At 44.6% G+C, this 22,048-nt stretch overlaps 1 protein-coding gene across 37 annotated transcripts in view; it reads right to left on the bottom strand.

The window, feature by feature from the left end:
* Window positions 1-22,048, bottom strand: part of celf2 (cugbp, Elav-like family member 2) — a 294,221-nt gene that overhangs the window by 76,235 nt on the left and 195,938 nt on the right. For 34 of the 37 annotated variants that reach the window (XM_081603742.1, XM_017302940.2, XM_017302941.2 and 31 more), the window contains one exon: window positions 13,569-13,765. In XM_081603742.1, the coding sequence (XP_081459868.1) occupies window positions 13,569-13,746 (178 nt within the window). In that variant the 5' untranslated portion in view covers window positions 13,747-13,765. Of the gene's footprint in view, window positions 1-13,568; window positions 13,766-14,342; window positions 14,367-16,228; window positions 16,342-19,341; window positions 19,700-22,048 lie in introns of those variants that run through there. The other 3 variants (XM_081603729.1, XM_081603726.1, XM_081603730.1) reach the window with 3 other exon arrangements.

The following is a 22,048-nucleotide window of genomic DNA, read 5'->3' as shown; positions in this document are numbered from 1 at the left end:
ACTGTCGTCGACATTTACGGACAGCTGACGTGAACCGGATGTGCGGAGAAAAAAACAAGTCAGTCCAACATAGAGCTGGAAAATAAATCAATAATAAATATCGCGATCAATACATCTGATAGAATATTCAACATGTAGAATATTCTGGCTCTGATCCAGAGTGAGACAGTAGGTTGGTGGAATCAACTACCTCCCTCTCTCTTTGGTTGCCTAGCAACAGCTTGCTGGGTAAGTTCCGCCAACTTTGGTTGCCTAGCAACAGCCTGTTGAGTAACGGCACAGCAGCAGTTGAAGGTTCGGCCACCGAGCTTCATAACACGGCTGAGTTCAGCTCCACAGACGAACTGGAATAAATAAATCATTAAAAATAGTAAAAATAGGACCTGACTGACAACACGAAGCAGGCTAAAGCTGCTCCATCATGTTTACGTCTGTGTGGCTCAAAAGATGATGACATGAAGGTTAAATAGTGGCCCAGTCAAAGCCTGGACGGTAAGCTGACCGAGGTGTTTGGTCTAAAGTTAATCAGGCTGTAGCCTTGGAGCCACATTAGCTTTTAGCTGTTTTCCTCCAGCTCGGTGCAAAGCGGATGTCGTCCAGCGGGGAACCGTTAGCGTAGCCTCGGCCCGCAGCATTACTACTATTATCATTCCAATTGCACCGGTGTTCACGTTTTGGCCCCCGATGGGCCATTTGCAATTCCAATAACCAGTGTTAGCCGCTGGCCACAAATTACGATTCCAGTGGCGTTTCCTGCAGAGCTGGACATGTGAGGGTTAGCTTTTGGTGTTAGCATTAGCGATTCTGGCGGCATATAGCATGCAGGGGGGGCTGGCTGCTGAGGCTGGAGCGCTCCGCCGCGCGTTGAGATTCCCGAGCCGTCGCCGCGCCTTGGAGCCATGCAGCATGTGGCGGATCGTCCCAGGTGGTGGGCTGTCAGGACGGGGATCAAAGAGCAGAGGAGCGGACCTCACACACACACATTTACACACCCAGGCGTGTCACTTCCACCTGTTTAACAGTCAGCACACTCGCTCGCAGGAAAAAAAAACCTGCAGTGAGCCACAGAGTGACACGCTTATCTGAGGAGTCTGTCTACAGCAGCGCGTCGCATTTACACAAACACACTTTAAAAGTGCTAAAAATGTGCCGCCGACTGGCATAAATGCTTCTTCCGGCGGTTTTTGTGAGTCTTTTCTCGCAGCACAAACATTTACTCTGAGGCAGAGGGGCTCAGAGCGCCGAGATCCGCTCTGCTTCAGTTGTTGAAGAGGGACTCTCAAAAAATACACACCAGAGACGAGCGCACAAACTCCAGGAGAGGGTAAATCTATTACAGGCTGCTGCGTGTGTGTGTGTGTGTGTGTGTGTGTGTGTGTGTGTGTGTGTGTGTGTGTGTGTGTGTGTGTGTGTGTGTGTGTGTGTGTGTGTGAGAACAACAGGAAGACGAGCTGAGAGGACAAGAGGAAGAAGGGCAGAGGGTGTGCACCACAGAAGAAGAAGAGGGATGGGGAGGAAGAGGTTGTGAACAGAATAAAGAGCAGAGGAGGGAGATGCCGGTTCATAAATGCTTCATGGAGGCTGAAAGGCGGCCTTTGACTGAGCGAAGACCTCCCTCCCCCCCCCCAACCTGTTTCTGTCAACACATCCTGCCTCTGGAACAACAGAGCAGCAGCTACGGTGGTCCTGATGGGTCAAATCGACCTCACATGTCAGCTTTTACTTAAAATCATTCCTAACTGCAGCGCAAAGATTCACCTTCACTTCTTCCACCTTTTACTGCAAACTTTAACTTATAAAAACCCAGAAAAAAAAATAAAGTTTCCTATTAAATCCTCATTTAAAAAATCCTAATTCCACTATAAAGCAAATAATCTGCCAGAACTAGAACTTTTTAATCAATATTAAGGAATTATTTACTTTAATCAAATCCTATTATCTCCTGAAAAGTTACTTATAACTTAAATAAGATAAAACAAAGATATTTGCATTAGAAACTAGACCAGCAGCACTTGGTGAAATTTGGTGTTTTTGGATCAAATATTTTCTGCCTTGAAATGTTTTGAGAAGCAGGATACATTTTCCCAACCTGGCAACCCTGCTCTTCTGTCTGTCGTTCTCTGGAAGGGTTTTCATAAATTCCCTTTTAAAATAATTGGAGTATTTTTTATGACGTCCATCTTGTGTTAACATTTCCAGAAAACAGTTTTTAATTTAAAATGTTTAAATGTGAAAATAGGAGCAGCTCCGCCCTTAAATTTGACTTTTAGTGACTAACGCAGTCATTTCTGCATGTTTTTGTAATTGTTCATTTAAACGATGACATAATTGAACTATTTTCTCACGCGAGGCGAACCGCTCACTTCACATCCTGACATTTCAAAAATACATTTGCTTAGTGAAAAAAACCAAAAGAAAAACTTGTTTGTCGATAAAAACCTTCAGCGTTTGGATCTGAAGGTATTTTGGCTGAATCCAAACTGCAATGGAAACATTTTATTCACATCACATGATCAGCAGCTGGACGTTTCCGCTGCTGCAAACCATGAAGAAGAAAACGACAGGAAGTGGTTGGAGCAGCGACTTATTAAACTTATTCACATGTGATTCTAATCGTGCTTCACATGTAAAGGAAACAAAGAAACTTGTGTTTTTTTGTGCACATTTAAATCATTTATAACAGAAAAGCAGCAGCTGATTCCACAGAAATGCTGAAAAAGATCCAGACCTCAAACATTCACATGTCCTGCAGCTTTAAGATGCATCTCACCTCCGAAACACCCGAATGAATGAATGAATTGTTACCATCAGAGCTGAGTCACTGCTGATGAAGTAGTTGGACTTGAACAAGCTGCTACATTGTTGTTTTCATTGTAAAGAAATGAAATCCAAGTATTTATGAGTTTCCTCTGCAGGCGCCGTCCGGCTCGGCTTTTATCACAGGTGTCGCCGCTGAGCAGGACGAAGCTAAAAAAGAACAACATGCTCATGCAACCCGCAGCGCCGCTTCATCTCAGGAGACAAACCAGAAAGCACAGCGCGGATGATGTGGAGCCGCCTTTTATTTAGTCTTCTACCGACCCGAGGTGACCGAATGAAATGCAAACCTGCTACTTATACTCTGATTGGAAGCTGCACTTCTACCCCGAGATAAAGACGCAGACCTTCACAGGGCGATGCCCCTTCTAAGCAGAGATGGCAGTTTCATGGTCAGCTAATCTTGTTCCAGGATTACCATCTGCAGCGCAAATCACAGAAAAGCAGCCAACACCGAAAGCGACAGAGGCAGAATCCAGTCAAACCGTGTCATTCCGAGAAGCAAAGCAGCAAATGTCAGAAGCTTTCTGCTCCCAGGAAACCAAATCCTGAAAAAAGTACAGCTGGAGTGAAGCTCAGCATCAGATTCTGACAAGAGCCTGAGAGGACAACCGTGTGGACACTTCACAGCCCGGCTGACGTTCGGCTGGGTCCTGCTGCAAAATAAGAAAAGACAAACTGTTCGCAGTCGGTTCCTGCAATGCGACTGTGAGGCTGAAAGTCCCAGCAGAGCTTTGAGGAAACGAGCCGAACCGTCAGAAACCAAGTTAAACTTTAAGTTCATCAGAAGAACTTCACCCAGAAACCCAGTTTCCAAACTCTGGGTTTGGGTTTCCAGAGTTCAGAGTTCAGGGCGGCCATCTTGTTCCACCAGCAGGTTTCAGTTTCTGTTTACTCAGGTTTACAAACCTACAATAAAATATTAGAGTCAGACGAGAATAACGTTAGTTTTACCAAAACGAGAATAAAGTTTGAATTTTAGGAGAATGAAAAATATAAAAAAAGTAAATATCCAGGATTTTTATCACTGAAACAATTTAATTTAATGTATTTTAGGACGTTTTTCTGGTAAAACTGTCTTTATTCTGCTAATATTTTAACTATATTCTCATAATTAAAGTGACATTCTGGTGGCCTGGTCCTAATGCTCCATTATACGACTCACAAAAGGGATGATTGAAATAAAAAACTGTTTTTGAAAATATTTCCTATCATTTGTAATTTGTTTTTTAGAAAACTAAATAAATAAAAAACACCAGTCTTCATATTTAATTCATGAAAGACAAAAATAACCTTTAAATCCAGAGAATCGTCTCTTCTTCTGCATTTTCTGGTTGAACATTTCTACAATTCTTTACTAATAATCCCATCAGATTGTCATCTTTAAGGGTTTATCATTTAAAAGCAGCAGAAAACAGCCAATAAAACCACCAGGTGAGAAGTGGATAAAAAGCTGATGAGCCTGATGTGTGAAACATAAACAGGTTATGGTCACGTATTCAGAACGCCGCCGTGCAAAACGCTAAACCGCGGCACACTGAATCCTCATTCAGGCTGAGAGGAGAAAAGGAAAAACGTTTATAAAGGCCGACCCACATGCTCTGATAACGCTTTTGTTTCCTTTGTGCTGCAATAGGATGAACCCCTGCTGGAAATGATGCGGCTGAAATTGTGAAAAATCTGCTCCAAGGTAGCAATTCCAGCCGGCAGTTTAAGTGGCGATAAGTAATTGGTGTTTAGTTAAAAAAAAAAACCAGAAGCAGAAAGAGAAACACGCTCCTGATGCGTTCAGAGAATAAAAGCATTTCCAGCAGCTTCAGCCTTAAAGATGGAAACAATCAGAAACTCTTCAGGTTATCGCTCTGGTCCGCAGTCAGAATAATAATCCAGATCTCCTTCAGAGGTCCAAACTAAACCTCCTCTGGTCTCTTCCTGGCTGAATCTTTCCGGTAAAATCATTTAACCCGCTTTGCTTTTAGGCCGTTTGGATCTAAATTCACGGATTTCCTTTACAGCTGAACTCCGGAAATGTTCCCTTCTCCTGCTGAAACTTCCAGCTGAAGATTTCAGGTGAATTTACGGAAAGCAGCCCCACATCATGATGCTGCCACACAAAGTTCAGGTCGACAGTTTGTGAACACCTTGTTGCCATGGTTACGCGTCATATTAAACTCCTCCCAGCTGCTCAGAACCAGAGGGAATAACTGTTCAAAAAGCAACAAGAAAAAAAAAAAACAAAACGATTTACATGAATTATTAAGAAAACAAATGGCTGAAGTTGAAATAAAAACTTTTCTCAGATGATTTTGCATCTCTTCTGGTTGCTGCTAATCCAGACAGATTAATAATCTCTGTTACCGATGCGGATTTTCATTGGGATTGTCCTGGAAGTAAAAACGTTTGTTAAAACGAGGCTGTAATTATTCAGGCTGAAGCCAGTTAGTGTTGGAAATCTTTGGCTGTGCAGCTGATTTATTAGAGTAATATTTGCAGGTCTCAGGGGATGAAATTATCCTGTATCCATAGTGTGAAAAATTTACATAATTTCTTATTTCTAAGTGTTAAAATCTTCTTTCCCGTCTTATTACAGCTGCAGGTTGGAGGCTGAATCAGCACATGGGGAAAAGCCCTGCAGGGCCGGAGGGAGGGGGGGGGGGCGGAGGGGGGGAGGAGCCCAGGCCCGGCGGCATCGGGGGGCATTAGGGGCCGGGCCCCCCCTGGGCTCAGATCTACTAACTTCAGTTATTGCTCCAGTAGAGGCTGCTGTGTCCTGTTTACTGGTTTTACTGGTTACATTCATTTGAGAAACTATTTGGGGGAAAAGTCTTTATAAAAGTAGTTTGACTGCACTTTACTTTTTTCTTTTACTTGAGTAATAACATTGTTGCTTCTCTTAGTGAGTAGATTATTTATTTAAATGCAAAATCAAACGCCAGAAATCGGAAACTTTAGCTGCAACATGTGAGCGAATTTGATTATTATAAACTACTCAACATCTTAAAGACGTCACTGTTTGTTTTGTGTTAATAAACATGGTTATTTTATTTGTACGGTTACATAATGGTTTGTTAAGTTGTAGTAGAAGCTTGTTTATTCTGTCCCTCCGTTAGCCGGGTGCTAGCAGCGCTAACGGCCTCCAGGTGGCGCCGCTCGTTTCCCTCCCCGCTCGCCGTCCGGCCCCTGAATGTGTGTAATTTGTGAGTGACAGCGAACGACGGGGAGCGCAGTCCGGATCCGACGGCGCAATAAAGGAGAGATTTACCGATGGAGAGACACGGAGAGGATGAGTGGAGGGCTTCAAACAATGGCGCCTCTCTGACGGGCGTTTGGCCGGCGCTCTAATCCTGTTAACGCGGGACTCGGTCCAACTCACTGCACTTCACAAATCTACACAATCCACTGGTTACTCTGGCGAGGAGGCAGCACCAGCCCCCCCCCCCCCCCCCTACCCCACCGCCCCCCGCAGAGACAACAGGAGGCGTTTTTCTGGGAACCGAAGCCAACGTCTGGATGACCCACAGAGCTCCACAGAGCATCTTCACTCATAACCAAGCAGCAGAAACAGGAAGAAAAAAAAGACAAGCTGAAAATCCACACAGAAAAAAAAAAGCCCCCATTAAAATCCACCTGCAGCTGCTCTCTAATTGGACCTGGGTAGCCGACTCAAAAAGCCAACGTCTAGTTAAGGCGATATAATTGGCCGCTCTGCTTTAGGAAAGAATGAAATAAATCAGTCCCCCGTCTCGGGTCGGCCCCATCTCAACCGAATCCATTAGAGCAGATAATTGTTTTGGACGGAGCGCCGTTCGCTCGGCGTTGCCATAGCGGAGCGGAGCGGCTGGCTCTGCCGAGTCTCTGGACGCGGAACCGGAGCCGAGCTGATCGGGAATCAGAGGCTCTATTCTGTCTCTGCCTGCGTTTATCTGGAATCATGGCTGCGGTTTTCACTCTGTCCATCACAACGACGTTCAGACCAACAGACATCATCTGTTTTTATGGCTGCTGGCGTTTTATTACTGAAAACAGATTATTGTGCAACATTTCTGTCAAACATCTGAGGTTCAGTCTGAGGTCGTTTCATCTGTTGGTTTGTTTCTGCAGGTTTTAACTACAAACTAGCTCAGAAATCTGATTGGAAAAGCTAAATATGAGAAAGCAAAATGAAGGACAAGCTGAACAATATTACCCTCAATTTTCGTAGAGCAAACCTGAAATATTTTTTAAAAATTGCAGCTTGTGAGGATGAAACCCGAGATCAGAGATCAGGAATAACGGCGATGTTTCCTGTGTGTGTGAAACATGTCAGGCCTGAATGTTTATGGTTTTTAGCTTTTGGTTCCTCTATGAAAACTAAAGCTTCACTTTGAAATCCGTCTGCAGAAATTCAAATCAAAACTCAATGTTTTCTCATCTGTTTTTTCTTTGTGTGTTTTCAGCTGTTAGTTTGATGGAAACAGCAAAATTCAAAATATTCCTCAACTTTGCAAAACATTCTTACGTTTTCTTGAGGTAGTTTTTGTTTTTTTTGGAGATGGAGTTGGTTCACGTTGCGTTTCTGACCCGATGTTTCCACGGTTACGTTAAAATGACGTTTCTTTCTCATCAAGCTTCACCAGTAAAAGTTGACAGGATAGAAAACGACGTTCCTGAAAACCTCTCTCCATTTTCAACCAACATTTATTCAAATTATGCTTTGCAACATTTTAAGTTTTCTCAAAATTTGCCCAACAGTTGGATGGGAACAGTTTTTAAAACAAGCATCAGTTGTCCCATCTGGAGTCCCTCTGGGATCCGTACCAGGACCTGCTTGCTGCTGTTTTCACCATTTTGTAGAAACTGTGAAATGATCCATGCTGTGATTTCTCAATATGAAATTTATACAAAAGGTTCTGATGTTGTAGTTTAAACAGCAGGAAAACAACCAGAGCTGATTTTTGCTCTAATTATGTTTTTATTTCTCCTTTATTTTTGACCTTTTCATTTCTCTGCGCAGCTCTCTGGTTTGCCTCGTTGTTTTTAAAACGACGCGGTGGAGAAATTATAATCTGAGAGGTTAATACTGTGAAGCCTCCACTGTCTTATCAACTGGACAATAACTGTTATTTTAAGGCCCTTCATGAGAATCTGACGTGGTGAAATATGTCGATATTATTCCAAACATTCTCCAAAAAACAGTAAAATCTTTAGAATCTTAAAAATCAACTTCCATTTAGATTTTGCAGTTTTTTCTCACCTCCTCGTTACCTGCAGGCTGGATCTGCAGCATCCTAATATTCCCTCCATCATGTATTTGCTGTCCATGTGGCTTGCAGTTAATTTTTCATACTTCCATATTTGTGAATTATTTCCAGGTCACGCTGTGCACAAAGAATTTGGTGCAGAAAAGAGCCACTTAATGAAGACATTAAACTTATTGTGTGTCTCAACAGCTCATGTGGGCTATGGTGCATCATTAAGATAAATGACATATCACATCCTCTGCCAAAACCCGACACACACACACACACACACACACACACACACACCCGTCATGGAGCTTACGGTTGTGTTTTAGCAAGAGGACCATTTTCTGTTTACCCCTCTGGCTCTCCTTGTCTCATTCTCTCTTTATCTCTCCCTGCATCTCTGTCTCTCTTTCAGCACAAAATGGCAAATTGCTCCATTTCTCACTCACTCCTCTTTCCTCCACCGCTCATCCAGTCATCTGGTTATTAACTCCAAACACATTAAACCAACACGAGCTCCACCGATATTCCCTGGCCTCTCCTCGTCGGCATAAACACACACATATACACACCAGACCTGGGATTTTTACCAACAACAACGAGAAGCAGCTTCACATTGGACCCAATTAACGCTTTGGAACCAAACCGGAAAATCTGGGGGATTATTCAAAGCAACGAAGCTCAGTCCAAATCAACTCCCGCAGTTTATTAATTTTGGCTTCTAACTAAGCTAAACAGGCTTGGAGAGATCAGTTAAAGTTTGTGTTTTTGGAAGCGCAGCAGCGATCCGGATATTCCTGGGTTTTACGGAAACGACTGGCGTTTGCTGCAGGAATTTAGTTTTCCAGGCTCTCAGACACCAGATGACAAAATTAATAATGAGTGGAGGATTTAAACTGATCCACTGATAACCACTTAGTGGTTTGATGGGAAAACTGTAGTTTAGCCAAAGCTTTCAGTGGGAATTAAATCCTTTAATTAATCATTTATTTACTCCTCTTCATCCATGTTGGTCCAGATCTGATTTAAAGTTATACTTTGCAGTTTGGCTTCAATGAAGCGACAGAAAACAGACGATTTTCCTCAAATCCGTGACATTTATCCAAAAAAATGTAGCAGGGAATAAAAACTTCCTTATCCAGAAGTTCAGAGAAACATCTGGAAGCTCAGCATTAATGAGTTGAGGAGGAAAACTGAACTTTCTGTCAGCCGTTAGCAGCTGCTGTGAATTTGCTGACGGAGGGAAGAATTCAGTCGTTTTCTTTCGGTTTCAAACCGTTCCACTTTATTACACATACCGGTATTTATGGACAGATCTGGTTTGATCCGTTTTTATGAGCCAAATACCTTGGTTTGTACCAACATCTGGTAAGAATTTCGTGTCAAATTAAAATATATTTTCGTAGAGAAACATGTTTAACACTTTACCCGACGCGTTAGAGTGATTTCACACTGATGCAACTGGTGAAAACTTCAAATTTATAACAATTTTAACACATTTTCATGGAGTTTTGGCTCCACAAAAACATAACAGTGAAAACAGAAATCAGGCAATCATGACGTCGGTCAGGTCAGATCTTCCTGAAACCCAGTTTCATACAAACAAATGAATCCGTTAAGCGTCCAGCCAGATAAAACATGATTTTAATTCTACCAGGAGTTCATCCTGCAAGCTGAGCTAAAGTTTATTCTGGTTCTTCATTTCCTGACAGGTTTTTACTCCGTCATCCCATCCAAAACCTTCCAAAATGTACTTTTCATTTTTTATTTGTCACTTTCAATTTCCACGTATGCTTAGGAAAATGTGAATAAATGTAAAGCCATTATTATTAAAGCTAAAGGTGAAACAAAACCTGAGTTATTCAGAACCTCTCTGAACGTCTGTGCATCATCAGCATAAACCAGGACCGAGAACTGGACCCTGTGGAACTCCACTTCAAACTAATGTTACGTTTAGTGATGTGTTTCCTTCAGCTGTGTGTTTTTAATTATATTTAGCTTTAAACTTTCTCTCCTGTGCTCCATTTCTGACAAAAATATGGTTATGGTTTTGGATTTCCTGATTTGTAAATAAATTCTTGCATTAAAACTTGTTAAGTTTTAAACAAGTTTTTCTTTAGTGCTTCATTGGATGAGGTTTCAGGTTTGACTTTTCACACCTTAAAGCGACCAAAACGATTTAATACGAAGATTTACGGTGAATAATTTATAAGTTTGATTCTCCCAAAGCTTCAAATCAGAAGAAGCTTCACAAAAAATGTCAAAATAAAGAGAAAAACACAGAGAAACGTGTTGGAAAACAGGAGAAAACAACATTTTACAGCTTCAGGTATAAAAACGACAAGCGCATGGAGACACGTCTAAGTGATTTTTAAGGTTTGACACGATTATTTTCCTGGATGAAGCCTTCGCAGCGCCTGGAGAGATGTGAGCCGGCATTACAGAAACAATAACTCTTCCATTCACTCCAAATCTCTTGTTTATTAAGTTAGATTATATCAGATTAACTTCTGCTCACAGAATGGAATCAGAAAAGCAGCCCTGTCATTTTCAAATCCAGCACACAGCACTAATTTCCCAGAATTTAACGAGGATTTATTTTGTTTTCCCACGTTCCGGTCCAAGCGTCCTCAGAGAGAGTTTATCACGTTGTGTTCGTTTCATCCGTTTGCTGCTCAGGTTCCTTTCAGGAATGACAGAAAAGGCGACTAATGAGGATGCAGACAGAACCGACACTAACGAGCTCGCGCCGATCCGAGCTGCTGCTTTACCAGGAAACGGTCTGCGGGTCAGCGCGAGGGGAACCAGGAGGGCTCATTTGCCCCAAATGTTTTTTTCTCCGCCCAGCACTGTGGCTAAATTAAAGTAAACAGAGCGGAGCCGGAGAGGCCACAGTTGAAATGTCAGCAGAGAGGCGGCGGCAGATGAGGCTATGCGGCTGAGCTAACTAGCAGAAAGCAGCAGCAGAATAACAAGAGTCAATCAAAACGCTTCCTCTTAACGCCTTCACCTCTCGGCGCAGAGAAAGACGAGGCGCGCAGAGAGAGAGCGTCACTTTGAGCAGGAGAATGAAAAGCATGATAGGTGGCTGCACCCCGACGACGAGCGTCGCTCTCGACTCATCAGCCGTAAAAACAACTCATTTCAAGGATGCTGAGCGGGAGATTCGATGGAGCTGAAGGACGGGGAGGAAGAGGCTCAACCCGGGGAGCCGGAGCCGTCTGAAGGCCACAACAAACATCCAGGGAACACGACGAGCTGCACCGGCGTCAGCCCGACTGACTCAGAGGAGGGAGGAGGAGAGGGAGCGTCTTTTAGGAAACTACATCCAGGCTGAAAACATCTTCCCAGCCGGAGGCAGATCATCTGAGTTTTACTGGATCTGTGTTTCCATGAACCACAGAACCGCGGAGGAGGCGTTTCAGTCGGGTCCAAACACTTCCTGTGAGTCACATGATCAACAACCGGATGCTACTACTGCTGGAAACGCTGAAGAAGACGACAGGAAGCGGTGGGAGGACGGTGGTTTGGTTTGGTTTGTCGGCTCCATCAGAGGTCTCACAGCTTCACAGTTTAGAAAACGTTGATAAATTTCCCAAAATGTAGGCGGGGCTTGTCGCTCCAACGTCTCCTCTGATTGGCTGAATTATGATTATAACCGTCTACATCCGTCTCTGCTGAGTTTTAATGACTTATTGCATAAACAAACTTATTCTGGTGTGATTTTAATGTCACTTCTTGTTCAACAGAATCACTGGAGTTACGACATTTTGTTTTCCCGTCGGAAACGCAGCTGCTGGTGAAAACGAGTGAACCTGGACTGCAGATCATCTCTGAGGATCTGAACACCTGTCGGTCGGGTTGGATCACTTCTTACCGTCTCCCTCCTGCAGAACGTCGCGCTTCACAAGCACAGGAAGGAGGAATGGAGAAAATCTTACATCAGCGTCTTTAGGATTCCTGGGAGTTTTTCAAAGCAGGATTAGTTTTTCCCATTTTCTATTAGGACTGAAGGAAACTTCCCAAGGTAATCATGTGTGGGATTCTGGTGCTTAATATCTTTGCCTCATTTTAAAATATTTTTTCCCGTCTCATTTTTCGGTTTGTCTCTACGACTTGTGAGCATCTGACAGATAATTAGAAAACTCCTGAAACAGTTTGAGGCTAAAAAACGAGAAAATCAAATAAATAAACGATCTCTGGAGCCAATCATCAACGACTGATAAACGACAACAAAAAGTCCCAGAATTTATTTCTTGATTTCACATTTCAGAGCATCATAAACAGACTGACTGCCCCCTGAGCTACGGAGGGTGAAGAATGCCAAAAACTAACAAACATTTAATAAACCCTGGAATTATTCCCTCAATTTATCACAAATTAATTGCATTGAAAATGCAAAAGTTATTAATTAAATGCATAGTGTTATTTATTTATGTCGTGAATCCAGTGGGCGGGGCTTAAGTGAAGCTTTGCCCACATTAACCAATCAGATGTTAAATGAGACGAATATGAATTATATTCAGTTTCACCAGGAAACCATAAAACCATATGACTGATAACCATGGTAAAAAATTAATTTATCAATTATTTATAGCTTATTTTAACTACAACACGTATAAATAATTTTGTAATTATTCATTATTTATTAGAATGTGGCATATTTGGCCCTCCGTAGCCATTGACCCTTTTTCCCTTAATTTAAGTAGAAATCAAATTGGAAAAGAGTTTTAATTATTTTAAAGTCATTTCCAGCTTCATCTTTCACAAAGTGAGTGAAAAATCAAATCATTCATCAACCGTTCATAAGAATCATGTAAGAAATGAATCTCTGGATATTTAGCATGCAAATATATCCCTTACAAACTGATTGTGCAAAGAAAAAGCAAAGTTTAAAGACCTTCCATGAAGCAGCCCTGCAGCTCAGAGGTGAGTAAACGGATCGAACACGAAGCGTTTTGAGGCGTTGAGTCAGAAATGGGAAGTAAAAGCTGCTCGTCTTCCTGATTAATCTGGTCTGCAGGCGTCACGTCTCTCCTCCTGTCAGTCTCCCCTCCCACTCCCCGTGTCTCATCACAAGTGTCATCAGCACCCACTCTGCTTGACGCGTGTTAATATGGCAACACCATTGTCTGCCCATTTGTTGCTGCCGTCTCTATTGTTTGCTCTCACACTTGACGAATTCATCAAAGGAAAAGAGAGAGAAAGGGAATGGGAGGGAAAATAGCAGCAAATCACGCCGTTTTCGCACAATTGACTCTGCAAGTCTGTCAGGGTGCGTCTTTGTCTTCAAATGGTCCACAAAATATGAGCTGGCTTGTGTAATTTTGCACGTATATGATGTGTTCAGCCATTAACCATCCTGGAATTGGCTCTTAAACAGCAGCCACTGAGCATCCATGAAGTGAAAGTGGTTCTGCGTCACGTTTGGATGGAAACGCTGTTTTCCCTTCAGAACCAGCAGCAGCGTGTGTGTGTGTGTGTGTGTGTGTGTGTGTGTGTGTGTGTGTGTGTGTGTGTGTGTACCTTTGCTCTGTGGAGGGTTCTGGCTGCGGTCCCGGAGGATGTTGATCTGGTAAACGGCGCCGTACGGCTCAAACAGCTCCTTCAGCTCCTTCTCCGACCAGGAGCGCGGGATCTGACCCACAAACATCTTGATGGCGTCCGGGTCCGGCTGGTCCGAATGCTCCAGCGCCCCGTTCATCTTCCCGGCCGTGCCGTTGCTGTCGGACAAGCAAAGACACACAACGTCACGTCCCAGAATGCAACAGCAGGATCCTCCATGACGGCCATGACAAACAAAACACAAATAACGTTTCAATAGTTATCAATATCTGATCAGAAAGTTTGTGATTCTTCGTAACACTCAGTCGTTTCAAAGTCCCTGATTTGATGCTGATGTCTAATAAAGTTTTTTCTTATTTGTAAAACTGAGACCAAACAATATGCAAACAACTAAATTATGAGAAAGATCTCCAAAATTCAGCAGAAACACAAAACTACTAAAAGAAACAAATGATTTAAATGATCTGGGAGGAGAGATTAGATCTGGAAAAAACACCTTTTGCACCAGAAAAGTGTTTTTTTTCAGAGGAATCGCCGGTTACACATGAAGCAATTAAACAAAAAAGCCAAAGTTCCTGCAGGAATAAAACATTCGGGACCGTTGGCGGTCCTGGTGGTCAGAAAGACGGACTGCAGAACCAGAAGCTTGGTTTCAGTTTCGCTAACGGATCCTTTCAGCCCCATCAGAGTCGCCCACATCGCTGCAGGTCAGACAGAAAGAGTTAGAAAAATTACCTGCAGAGACGTTAAATAACGGCACCGAAGCCGATCTGAACAGCTTCAGACTCCCACACGGCCAAAACGGAGAAAGTCTTCAGGACGAAGGTTTCCTACACTGAACCTTGGAGATCGTTTGTTCTCAGCAAACTCAGAAAAAGCCAAATATCTCAGATCAGGAGAACAAATCCAACAGTTTCATTCGGAGTGAAAAGCCTCTTCACACCATGACAGGGACAGAACCAAACTAATAAAACTCTCGGGTTCCTTCGCGGCTCCACACTGCCGGGCGAGGCGGCTTTCAATTCCGCTTTTACTGCCCGATATCCCTGAAGCCGGCAATTTCTACACACACTGGCCTGACGTCAGCAAACTGACGCTTCGCTCCGAAGCTAAACGTGATTTCTGGCGGTGCAGCGACGGATCCGCAGCCGGTGACTCCAGTTTCATTCCTCCGTTTTCCAACCCGCCAACGAAGCAGCGATATAAACCTTCAGTTTCTTCTGCTGCTTGTCCATAAAAAGAGACGAACCACAGAGAGAAGTGGTTCATGAATGCACTCACAGGCCACTTTAATAGGTACACACATTAATGCAAACCATAAATCAGCCAATCACGTGGCAGCAGCAAGGCGTGTAGAAGTGCTGAAGTTGGTTTGTTTTAGTATTTCACAACCAGCCGACCTGCTGGTGGATGAGCCACAGCAGCAGGACACTCTCACTTCCTGTCAGCTGCAAACAGGAAACCCAGGCTAGACGCCGACCAGAACCAAACATTTCACTAAAGAACTTGGTGGAAACTACGGATCGACTCTTATCCTGGATTAGCTTAGCAGAGTTTCTGCTCCAATCTCTGACAACCAGAGCGAACCCGTCTGTTCAGGACGTCCAGCAGGATGACGGACTTAAAACGACAAACGACGGCGAAAGGGAATTTTTTGCGTCACCAGTTTGACGTTTGACATGAATGAATTTCTCTGGTCACTTGCTTAGAGGAGGCTAAACTTCGCCTACAGGCTCAGATCCTGTTCCTGGACACAGCAGCAGGTTTCATGGTCCCCACTGACAGTAGATATTGATCCAGTAGAGCAGAGTTTGGTTTTACATCAGTGATCTGTAGATGTTGTGTCAATACGGACTGAAACCTCTGGGGAACCGACACAAACCGAAGGTTTAAGAAATGGAGTCCAACCAAATGCAACGTTTTCAAATTGCACACCTGAGCTGTCAGGTCGTAAAGGTTTAAACCTCTGGTTCTCCTACCAGAGTATGTTCTGGTTCTGGGCTGTGCAGGTGACGACCGCAGGGCTTCATGGTGGACAGACGAGGGTTTGGGTGCAGCAGATTCCTCCGTCAGATTCACTCCAGCTGCATTTCCACATCAGGGATGCAAACAAATTTGAGGTGAAGTGCTTTCACCCTTCTCCAGTCCACACTAACAACACTCATCTTCACAATACACTCTGGTCGGACCGTGCGTCTGGAATGCTAACGCGAGCCGGTTCCCTTTGTTCAGATGGGTAAAGACGGAGAAAGAGTGTCGGTACGGAGGCCTGATGGGCTGCAGACGGCAGCAGGAGAGACGCAAATGGCTGCAAACACACAGAAACACACAGCCATCAAAGTCTGTGGTCTGTTTAAAATGGCAACCAACCAATTTGATGAAACCAAGTCAATAGCCGTGTTGCTTTATTGCTCTACTTTCCCTTTTGTTATTCTGGGCATTAGAGAGGAATTGCATTATCTTAAGAGGGAAAAGCAAAGCCAAATCCCAGGCTTGGTCCGCTGACAACACTAATGCCACATTATAAAGCTTAGCAGGAGTAACAGAGTGAGAGTGAAGGAAGAAAAGCAAAGAGAGATAAAGAAAGACTGGGTGGGAAGGAAAGAAAAACACATCCAGACCTTTGAACGCGGGCCATCCATCTTTTGCAGAAAGAGCCGAGGCGCTCGGCAGAAACGCCCCATTCCTTAAACGACCTAAAGGACATGTCAAATAAAAACGCCAGGGCCGGCCGGGGAGGGGAGTCAACGAGCCAAACCCGCGCTAACAGTCCTCAGGGCAATAACCGCTACCCACTAAGCTGCCCGATAAATCGTACAGGCCGCGGCGCGGAGGGAGCCCCCGGGATGTGGCTGAGAGGGAAGGAGAGAAGGGAGGAAGGAAGGAAAGAGGAAGGGAAGGAACGAAATGTCGCTGCGTCCCGATCAGAAGCCGATGTTCCCAAAAGACGACGCCGGCGGTCGCCGAGTTCAGAGCATCATCCCTTCACCCTCTGACACACACAGCTGATGCTTCAGGGAGACAATCCCTCTTTGTTGGCTGTTTGTGAGGCTCGCAGGGGCCGAGCGAGTCCGAGGGGCCACAACACAATAGCCAGTGTCAGAGGAGCGCCTTCCTCGTCCAGGACACTGGACAACATTCACTCTGCCTGCGAACGCAATAAATAGCTTCACGCCGGAAGCCGTACGAATGCTCACAGAGCCATCTTGTCTAGATTGCACGCTCCATCTTCTCCCGAGGTGGTTGGAGGAGGCGACTCTTCCTAACTATGAAGGAATGAGCGCCCCTGTGGCCAGGAATGACAAGGTGTTATTGCAGGAGCTTTACTGTGCGACTGCATGTTTGCGGAAATGTGTGAAGCTCAGCAGGAGAGTGTCCTGGGGCTCGGATTAAGTCGTTGAGTGGATCCACTGCTGCCACGGCTTCTCCATCACCCTCCCTTTTTCCCTCCTCTTCCCTACTTTTCTATCTCTCCCTCTCAATTTGAGCCAATTGTCTGCCTTAATGGCTTAAGTATTGCTTCCATCACTCCAGCCTCCCTGCAGCATCGGGGCCACGGCTGAGGGCTGATCCACACTCAGAGTGTGCTCGGTCACACTGTAAGGAAAGTGCCTGGATGGGTCTTTGAAGCAGCTGCTGAGGGCTGTTATTCCCACATCTGACGCATCAAACAGCAGCTTGTTCAGCCGAGCTGAAGCTGCTCTCTATTGACCAGGAAACCTTTTGTTCCAGCTACAATCCTCAGCAGTTTGTACAGTGAGGCGCCTTCAGACTCACCAGTCATCTGTGACTTTATTGGACCGGATTAGCAGGAGGCTGAAAAATGTCCTGTGACGTCATGAATCAACGGAGAAACATAACCAAGACGTTCACATTCATATCAGCCTGAATCTCTCTGGAAAGTCAGTTTAAAAGAAATTAAACCTTCACGATTAAAGTGTTGGGCTGCACAGTGGCGCAGTTGGTAGAGCTGTTGCCTTGCAGCAAGAAGGTTCTGGGTTCGATTCCCGGTCTTTCTGCATGGAGTCTCCATGTTCTCCCTGTGCATGGTGGGTTTTCTCCAGGTTCTCCGGTTTCCTCCCACAGTCCAAAAACATGACATGATTATATAAAATATTGCTGAAATGCTAACTGACACGCTAATGGCTGCTCAGTCCTTTTCCTTGGTGCTGATTGGCTGAATCCCCAGAATGAGGAAGACTGTAGGTGTTAGCTTCTGTGCTAGCGCTAACACTGAGCGCATTAACCCTTATAGGCCCAGGTCTAAATGGCCATTCCGGCGCGCAGTCTTTCTCTTCTCAGTGCGTCAGAGCTCGCTACGAAGCCATGCAGCGACCGCTAGCTAAACTACTACTAACACTACACACACCACAAACTCTAAATAACATACTTACTGTATAAAAAACCTAACGAAACACTCTTAGTAAAATCCACAGCATCAATTCTTCCTAGTCTCTTGCCGTATCCAAATCCCCCCCACACCCCCTCGCTTGTCCCCACGTGTCTCCGTTCTACCTAGCAACAGACCGTCAACACATTTTCATTGGTTGTGTCGAAATGTGGTACAGTTAGACCCCCACACAGTAAGGCGGAAATGATCGATCATATTCCTGGCTTTATTTTCAAGTAAATAACCACAAAACCAATATAAAAACACCACTTTTATAAAGTTTGAAGTCCGTGCTGTCCACCAGAGGTGAAATGAACACTCGGTATGCCGTCTGTGTTATTACGAAGCCTTATAAATGTGTCACATGCTTGCCCGCTCCAATAAGGCATATTAATGTATGTTTGAACTATTAGTCCTCAATGACTGGATTTATTTCACAATTCTCTCAAGGCTGCAGTTATCTCTGTTTATATATTTTCCTACGTCAGGTTTTCCTTCCACTTAACTTTCCGTTAATACACTTAGACAATGTGAACAGCTGGATTTTCAGTAACCACCTTTTGTAGTTGAACCTGTTTTGTTGATAAAGATGTTTTTCCATTTTATTGTCAGCCATAATTGTCAAAATTAACATATTAAATGTATAATTTCAAGCTGGATTCCTGAAATAAATGTTCACAAACGGAATAATCACTGGTTTCGTCTGAATTTCCACTCTGGTTCAACATCGAACTCGGACTTTGTTGAGACGAACAGATCTGAGCCGATTTAAATCTGGATCCTACAAACCGCCAGCAGCTGCATGAGGAGCGAGGCGGAAAAGCGAGAAGTCCTGACTAAAAGACAAATCCCTTAAGTTACACATGCTGCTGTTCCTGCACACGTCAAACTATTTGAAGCTGCAGCTTTTTGACTCAAACAAAACAGTTTTAATATGTAAAAAGCCTCGTTAAGCCTTGTAATATGTAAAAAGTTGTTGTTTTTAATCTAGTCTTATTTTGTAAATATTTGATGTACTTCCTGGAATTGGAAAACTGCACAAATTATCCAAATATGTGCAAATATTACAAACTCCAGTTCTTATTTACTTAATCTGTAAGCGCTAGTTGCCAGGGCTCCATATTTATCTCCACGCTGAAAGCACAAAATGTCTCCCAGTGGATATTTACAGCTCAGGAGACGAGAAAAAGAAACATGCAGAACTTATGGCGTTTTCCAAGAACTGTCCTGCAATAACCTTCATGTAAAAATAAACCTTCATGTTGCCTAGGAGTGAATTTGGAGCCGACATAAACCAAACAGAAAAAGAAAGTGTGGCAGCAACAAGCTGCAGAGAGCGTTTACCAGCTGCGATCCCCTCTGCTGGCCTGGTTCACAGCTGGAGTCCGAAAGGCAGCAGGACAGAAATGTGCAACATCCGCCAGCGGGGAAGAGACGGAGGCAGGTAAAAGCGTGCAGATGAGCCGGGGCGAGGAGTGAGCACAGCTCAGAGCTCAGCGGCGTGCGGCGCCCCTCAGAAAGCGGCACACGTGCGTTTACACGGATCCCGCATGCGTTCACGCACGAGCTGCAGTTCAGGCTGGCTGCGCTGATCCCCCGCCGCTTCTTCCTTCTGTTTCTGCTCGAAAGCACACATCCTCTCCGACTTCCTTAGCCCTGCAACTGCAGCACGCTCAGACACACGGCGCCTCATGCACCGACACGCGGCTCGGCGGGTCGGCGGCAGGGCCGGGGCGCCGCAGAGCGCCGCGTGTCGGCAGCATGTCGGGGGTGAGTAACGGGCCAACAGGGAATCTAACCTTGTTGACAAGCAGAGTGAGAAACGTCAGCCCCCCCCTCTGGAGGCACAGCGACCAAGGTCAGCTGCAAACACCTCAACACACCTCTGGTCACTGATATGCCGTCACACAGAGAGACACAGGGTGATTCACTTCGATTCACCCAGATTCACCCAGATTTACCCAGATTCACCCCGATTCTCCCTACTTTACCCCGATTCATCCAGAAACACCCTGATTCACCCCGATTCACCCCGATTCACCTCGATTCACCCCGATTCACCCTGATTTACCCCGATTCACCCCAATACACCCCGAATCACCCTAATTCACCTCGATTCACCCCGATTCACCCTGATTTACCCCGATTCACCCCAATACACCCCGATTCACCCTAATTCACCTCGATTCACCCCGATTCACCCTGATTTACCCCGATTCACCCTAATTCACCTCGATTCAACCAGATTCACTTCGATTCAACCAGATTCACCCCGACTCACCCCGATATATCCAGAAACACCCTGATTCACCCCGATTCACCCTGATTTACCCCGATTCACCCCAATACACCCCGATTCACCCAGATTTACCTCGATTCACCCAGAATCACCCTGATTTACCCCGATTCACCCCAATACACCCCGATTCAACCAAATTCACCTCGATTCACCCAGATTTACCTCGATTCACCCCAATACACCCCGATTCACCCAGATTTACCTCGATTCACCCAGAATCACCCTGATTTACCCCGATTCACCCCAATACACCCCGATTCAACCAAATTCACCTCGATTCACCCAGATTTACCTCGATTCACCCCGATTCACCCTGATTTACCCCGATTCACCCCAATACACCCCGATTCACCCTAATTCACCCCAATACACCCCGATTCACCCAGATTCACCCAGATTTACCTCGATTCACCCCGATTCACCCTGATTTACCCCGATTCACCCCAATACACCCCGATTCACCCAGATTCACCCCGATTCACCCAGATTCACTTCGATTCACCCAGATTAACTGTTATCTGGACACAGAGAGAAACACAGAAGTCCTCATAATGGATCCATACTGTCATCAGTTTCTGTTTAGTTTCTCTCAGCCTCTCTGTTGAAAAATGGAGGAACACTGACGGCATTTCCAAAGCTGAGAAAAGTATTTTTCCCCTTACAAATATCATCTTTGCAGTTTTTGAATGATGGTACCAAGAGTTTAACCCGATACGACGTAGCCATTAGCACTGGGAAACCTGACGTGCATTTGGGAGGTCAGACACTGATGTTGGACAACCTTATGGTGTTGAGATGGAAAATGTAGCTAATCTGAAATCCACATGATGTTTGGAGAGTTCACAGCTGACTGTAGGGAGGAACGTCCAGGACTCTGTGCACCAATCAGGGTTGATTTCACTGATGCTTGTAATGTGACTCTGCATCTTTAGTACATCTGTAGCAAAGGAAGTGACCAACTTCTACATGTAACGATTGGAAGATGATACAGCCCAACTCACAGCACAGCAACACTGACGATAAGATTTACAACATTTTCTAAAATTATTTAATGACACATTTTCCTATAAATTGGCTATATTATCCTTTTTAAATTAGGTTTTTTGACAAAGAGTCTGAAAATAATTTGTTGGCACCAGCTAACTAAAGTTAGCATTAGCCTGCTAGCGTAGCAGAAGCTACATTTCATTAAGCTTTATGTTGATGGACACAAAGCACTGGAAGATGGGGAATTACAATATTCACATTTTTACCACAAACACATGACAGAGTTCTGATAAGTTAGCAAAACTAGCTAACTTGCTGACAACTGAAGTAAAGGTTGAAGGAATAAAATGTATTTTTCTTTTCAGCTTTGAGTTTTTAAATGAATACTTTTGCACCTCGACACAGAGCAGCTCCCACCGAAAGCATCAAGCGGTTTGAAAAGTGCTAATTTCCTCCAGACTTTTCTGCCGCTGTAAAAAACAAACGATTATCAACTTCAGCAACAACTCGGAGCACAAGCGGCGGCTTCGCTTCTCCCAGAAGGCCGCATTCTGTCGCAGACGGTGAAAGGCGAATTAGTGAGCCAAACTAAACGAGTGTCAGTCAGTAGTGACTGAATTATGTGGAACACCTTCAGTCTGCAGCAGACTTACAGCAGGAGCGAAGCGGCTCCCAGGGGCCCCGCGCCAGCCAAACCAGGGAGTGTGCTGCCTGTGAATCACTTGAACTTCACAATAAACAGTTTTCCACCCACATTAGTTGCAG

This window comes from Poecilia reticulata, chromosome 23, assembly GCF_904066995.2.
Source record: "Poecilia reticulata chromosome 23, P_reticulata-male-v2, whole genome shotgun sequence".
Lineage (NCBI taxonomy): Eukaryota > Metazoa > Chordata > Actinopteri > Cyprinodontiformes > Poeciliidae > Poecilia > Poecilia reticulata.
The sequence above is the reverse complement of the archived record's forward strand: the minus strand, read 5'-3'. Positions and strand labels throughout refer to the sequence as shown.